This window comes from Gadus morhua, chromosome 18, assembly GCF_902167405.1.
Source record: "Gadus morhua chromosome 18, gadMor3.0, whole genome shotgun sequence".
NCBI lineage: Eukaryota > Metazoa > Chordata > Actinopteri > Gadiformes > Gadidae > Gadus > Gadus morhua.
Window position 1 is genome coordinate 3,952,390 of NC_044065.1, and position 6,045 is coordinate 3,958,434.

General features: G+C 43.7%; 1 protein-coding gene and 2 non-coding genes across 3 annotated transcripts; all 3 read left to right on the forward strand.

Moving 5' to 3' along the window:
* The first annotated feature begins 121 nt into the window (after nt 1-121).
* trnar-ucg (transfer RNA arginine (anticodon UCG)) lies at nt 122-194 on the forward strand. Its single transcript has one exon. It is a non-coding gene; the product is annotated as a tRNA-Arg (tRNA).
* A 297-nt stretch (nt 195-491) lies between these two features.
* Nucleotides 492-563, forward strand: trnam-cau (transfer RNA methionine (anticodon CAU)). Its single transcript has one exon. It is a non-coding gene; the product is annotated as a tRNA-Met (tRNA).
* Nucleotides 564-736: 173 nt separating this feature from the next.
* Nucleotides 737-4,882, forward strand: LOC115530624 (charged multivesicular body protein 6). The gene is made up of 8 exons (XM_030339282.1): nt 737-980; nt 1,116-1,225; nt 1,372-1,459; nt 1,551-1,637; nt 1,993-2,058; nt 2,398-2,478; nt 2,998-3,070; nt 3,327-4,882. Exons 1-8 carry the CDS (start codon nt 918-920, stop codon nt 3,380-3,382), a joined length of 624 nt encoding a protein of 207 aa, XP_030195142.1. The 5' UTR covers nt 737-917; the 3' UTR covers nt 3,383-4,882.
* The last annotated feature ends 1,163 nt before the right edge of the window (nt 4,883-6,045 follow it).

Here is a 6,045-nt window from a genome sequence, read left to right on the forward strand (position 1 = left end):
AACCCTTTGCAATTCATCATCACTATCGAAGAAGGGAAATCCATCAAAAAGTATCGCAAATAAAGTACAAATTTGTCTTATCAAGTTTATTAATGTAGTTCATTACGGAATGCCTCACGATGACCGCGTGGCCTAATGGATAAGGCGTCTGACTTCGGATCAGAAGATTGAGGGTTCGAGTCCCTTCGTGGTCGTCTTTTGTTCTTCTCTTTTATTGATTGTCCTCCCTAATATCAAAAATACTAACTGGATATAGTATAGCTCGTTATGCAGAGTTCGCGAGTGTTTTCTGATCCATGTAGGTATGGCTACAGTCAGCTTTCGTTACAATTTACCAGTGCTGACGTCTAACATTATAATAAATCATGGAAAGCATGGTTTGGCTCTTTTGGAAATTAAAACCTTTTAGTGCTTACAGTTCAATCGAATAATGAATAGTGTTTTTTTTTTTTATAGTTTATGATAGTCATTTTGAAGTTGCAACATGCAGGAGCAGAGTGGCGCAGCGGAAGCGTGCTGGGCCCATAACCCAGAGGTCGATGGATCGAAACCATCCTCTGCTAATTTATTTTTTCTTCAAATATGTCGGCCGTCGCAAATAAAATAGAGTAAAGCATTGTTTATCAATTGGGAACAAAACAATTACAGAAATGTCAGCATACTACCACAGTTTGGATAACAATCACCTCACGGCGTCCACGTAAACCGTCGAAAACCGTGTTCATTTTGCGTTTTTTAAATTGTCCCTCCGCGGACTTTGTACTTCCTGATATGGGTGCGGATTTTATTGTCAACAGATGACTCCACAAACTTTGGAGGCTAAACGAAAGTGACCGGTCTGGCTTTCTCACATGAGGCTTTTAGAGAATCAAACTAGAGTTTAAAACAGTGGATACCGGCGGGGATGCGGCGTCAGTATGGGGAACATCTTCGGCAAAAAGAAACGCAGTCGGGTGACGGAGCAGGACAAGGCGGTGCTGGTGAGGGCACGTCACTGTTTGTACCAGTGCATGCATGTTAAGGCCATCTACAATAGACTTAAATCAGACATAGGAAAGCATTTAGGAACTATATTATGCATAGGTTAAATGCTGCCTCTGTGTTGATGGTTTCAGCAACTGAAACAGCAGAGGGATAAACTGAGGATGTACCAGAAGAGAATCAACCTCCAGCTGGACAAGGAAAGACTCCTGGCCAAACAGCTTCTGAAAAATGGCAGAAAAGAGTAAGGCTCATGCTTTTTACGATTGTTTTGTTTGATCAACCATAGCAGCGTATTGGTTGTCTCAGTCTCAACTTAAATGATCTCAATATGAATGAATTTAAATTATTGAATGAATACTGATGTCACCACGATGTGTTACCCTGCAGCAAAGCGCTTCTCTTACTGAAGAAGAAACGCTATCAAGACCAACTTCTGGAAAAGACAGACAACCAGATTAGCAACCTGGAGAGAATGGTCAGTATCGATGTTCACGAAGGGAAGACAGACATCAGCATTACAATTTAACTTCTATACATGACCGCTTCTCTTCTCCTTGTCTGAACAGGTTCAAGACCTTGAGTTTGCTCAGATTGAAATCAAAGTCATCGAGGGGCTCAAAGTTGGAAATGACTGTCTGAAGAAGATGCATGAGGTACAGAATCAACCGGAATAGCTTAGATTCATTCAGTTTATTCTTGCTTTTTTGGGGGGTAAGTCGCTTTTGATAAATGCACCTGCTAAATAAATGTAATGTTAATGAATCACTTACTGCAACTTGAAAGATATGCATTGGTTTCTCATTTAAATGGATGCATTACATCAGTGGTTCAGGATTATTACTATTAGGTATTCCTCTTGAGGCCCACCGTAAAGCAACCCTACCTCAAAGTCTTCTGTTCCTGTGTTTAACTATGAATGTGGTTAATCAGGTTAGGAAGATGCGTAACGTCACAGAACTCAAGAATGGACTGTTTGTTGATATTTGGTTTTGTTTGCCCCCCAACAAGGTGATGTCCATTGAGGAGGTGGAGCGCATAATGGACGAGACTCAAGATGCTGTGGAGTATCAACAGGTAAGATGTCAGCTGTCAGTATTAAATTAAATGTAATTTTCCATCGTCACACAGTCCTGCTTCTGAAGCAAAATAATGTGTGTAATAGATTAGTACCAATGAAAGGTTTAGAAAATGGATATTACCTTCATAAACTCTTGAATGCTCCTCTCAGGTATTTGTGGATTAAGTTTGATTTGTTAGACTTTCCTTGACAGAAGTTTTGAAAAACGCCAACCAACCAAATAAATGCAATGCAGGAGCATCTGTAGTTTCTTGACACAAAAAAAAAAAATCAACATTCTCGCAAAGCAAACAATAACCGTTCATTATGCCTGTTTTTCCTGTTCTTATCTTTAGCAAATCGACGAGATGCTGGCGGGCGCTCTGACTCAGGAGGATGAAGACGCAGTCCTGGCTGAGCTGGAGGCCATCACCCAGGTCAGTGAGACCCAGAGTTTATTCCCCAACGCCGGCACCGTCACTGACACCACACAAACACTCAGAAACCAGGGAGTTAATCTGTTCGGCCCATGAGCTCTGCATCCTTTGAATGTTCTTTGAATGATTTTATTCCACCCTCTATTCAAATCCATATGTTTATTGCAGATAACTGTACGTGTTTATCAAATCACATGTCTTCTTCATTGCCCTGCCGCTCTGCTATTGTAAAATACATTTTAATTTCCTCTTCTAACAGACACTTTAACACAATGTTAGACTAACAAGTAAAGATGAGAACAAACTCTACAATCAAACTGCACAAATAACCTCTTGGTTCCACTCAACGGTTCTCCCGTCGCTCAGGGACAAAGACATCATCTCTTGGTTCCACTCAATGGTTCTCCCGTCGCTCAGGGAGAAAGACATAATCTCTTGGTTCCACTCAATGGTTCTCCCGTCGCTCAGGGACAAAGACATAACCTCTTGGTTCCAATTAATGGTTCTCTCGTCTCTCAGGGAGACGTTCTGCTTCCTGAGGTTCCGTCGGAGGAGCTGCCCGAGGTTCCGGAACCGTCCGAAGAGGAGCCAGGTAGGCCTCACCTGACGACGCCCCGACAGCCAACTGAACTCTGTTAATTAATGTCGGGTCGTTACTAGAGTTGTTCTGATACCGATACAAGTATCGGAAATTCCTTCCGATACTGCCTTAAATGCAGTATCGGGTATCGGCGGCTAGGCAATATGCCGATCAATTTCAGGAATCAGAATCAGTATCGTGAAGGAAATAAATGGTCTCTCTAGTTATTATCCCGGTGTTGACGCTCCTGTTTTCCCTTGTTTTTCAGAGCGGGAGCGGGAACGGCCCAAGAGGAATCAGGACAGAGAGATGCTCGCCGTCTGAGAGTGGATTTCTCTGCGATGACTCCGTTCAAACAGTCCTACCTTCAAACACACACACGAGCAAACACACTCCAAAACACAACCTTTTTGTTATTTTTTACATATAGCCGAAGCTGCTCTCATGCATCTGTGATCAAGATAAGCCGAGCTGCTGTCTATCCAATCCCATCGCACCGCAGTACAGTCCAGCGCTCTGATTGGTTCACTATCCAGCACAGAACCGCAGACCTCCGGTAGAGTGAATGAAAGCTCTGAACGTTTTCAACAATTTGTGCCTAAGCCTTCTTGTTTTTAATTATTATTTTTTTAAATAGAAATATGATTGCCTCGCCAACGCCATTGGGCTAGAGTGCTATCAAAGTCAATCTGACAAGGCCCAAAGCCATTGGCCGCTGTCAATCGCTGCTTGATTTGCGATAAATTAATGATTTGATCCAATGAGGTTCGGAATTCTAAACAGTAGAATGTTCTATTGGAAAAAGGCGTTGTTTTAATATATATATATATATATATATATATATATATATATAAAAATATATATAAAGTAACATTTTTTTTTTAATCCAACATTCTACTGCAATATTCTATATATCTACTGTATATCTATATATAGATATTATTCCGATTTCCAACAGGCCCCCCATGATTCTCCCCAACCCCCCTGTGCCACCTCAATAAAACAAATCCTGGCCTCGCCCCTGGGTGAGGAGAGCTTCTGGACTATCAGTCCCAGCCTTGAAGACCTCTTCTACCCTTGTTTTAAAGTATTAACCACTAGCAGTAATCCTTGTTATCATATAGGCTTAACTAATCCAATCCGCAACTCGTACATGTTAACTGTAATTGAGAGCTCGCTACCTTGTGAGTGCTCACATCAGCCTGCGACAGGGTAACTTTGAACTTTGTGCAAAGCCTTCAGGGTCTTATGGTCACTAACAATGCGTGTATACCTTTTATATCTAAGTCTGCACAACAGTGTAAGTGTGTCTTCAGCCAGACATTTTTTTAAATTGTTGCTTCAGTCGGAGGGACATAAACCGTTGGATGAAACTGGTTTTCTCTCACCGTGAGGTGACAATGTACCATTTCTTTTGAATAATCAACAATAAACGGATCTTCTATTTGACTTGTCCACTGCATAAAGTACGGGCATTACTCAAGCAGTGCCCATCATTCACCACTAGGTGGCAGTGCAGCTCAACTTAAAAATTCCTGCAAGCTAGAAAGCCTATAAAAGTTTGGGTATATGTACAATTAATATGCAACGCTTTCTTTGTTGGCGAACTACTTTTCCTGACACCTTAACCGTCAACGTTGACCCTTAAACCTTATTATCATATATTATATATATGTATATATTTGATAAACATCTTAAAACAGCTTGGATGTGGTGAATAGATCAGGCCAGCCATTTGTATGAAGTGTTTCTGAATCATGCATGATATTTCTGATGTAGATACCCGACTGGAGAGAAATTAAAACAACATGGTATAAAGACAAACGTCTCTGTTGGTTACATCTGTCTGTCGCTTTCCAATACTTTGTCCCCATGCTCACCTTGGGGATCTCTCTCTCTCTCTCTCTCTCTCTCTCTCTCTCTCTCTCTCTCTCTCTCTCTCTCTCTCTCTCTCTCTCTCTCTCTCTCTCTCTCTCTCTCTCATATATATGCACACAAACAGTAAATGTTAACACAGTCTGCCAGATATGGAAAACAACAAAATGTAAAACAGGCCTAGGCAAGGCCTTCAGCTCAATATAGAAGCTGAAATGACTAAAGCGCTAACACAAGCCTTCCCGGCCCCAGTGCAGCGATGGGCGGCGTGGGAGTGGGCGGTGCAGCGTCGGAGGGCCGGTCACAGCAGCTCCATGAATCATGGGTCTGGCGGGCGGCAGGGTCTCGTGAAGATCGGGGGCCAACGTGGAGGAGGTGGGACGCACTGCGGGGACACGAGACCCCGCGAAGGCGTCGGGCGGACTGGGCGCTGTCATACTGTCTTACCAAGCAGCTCTACCGTATAATGGACGACACACGACAGTCAGGTTAGATTAATAACGGTAACAGGTGAGCTGGGACGCAAAGTGTTGGAAGCCACAGGCAGATGTAACCACCAGAACCGTTAATCTTTTCACATTTGTTTCCGATATCTACACAACATCAATAACATCATGCAATCCTCCAGACACACTTTCTACCAACGGCTGGGCTGATATCTACATTCTACAAATGGCTGACCGAATTCAAGCCGTTTCAAGCACGTCCGAACAATGTCGCTTTTCAATTTCACCACCCGAGAGCCCGATGGTTATATTGTGAACCGTTCATCCGTGGGCTCGGATCCCACTCACACCTCCGCGTTCAGAGACAACACGATGACTCAAGTCCTTCAGCCGACCATGAGGGTCCGTCGTGTGAATACACTGGAGGTGCACTGGAGGCGGGAGTGGAGGAGCGGGGAGGAGGCTGCAGATACTGTGAATGATGGGGGGGGGGGGGGGGGGGGGGGGGGGGGGGGGGGGGGGGGGGGGGGGAAGAGAGAGAGAGAGAGAGAGAGAGAGAGAGAGAGAGAGAGAGAGAGAGAGAGAGAGAGAGAGAGAGAGAGAGAGAGAGAGAGAGAGAGAGAGAGAGAGAGAGAGAGAGAGAGAGAGAGAGAGAGAGAGAGAGAG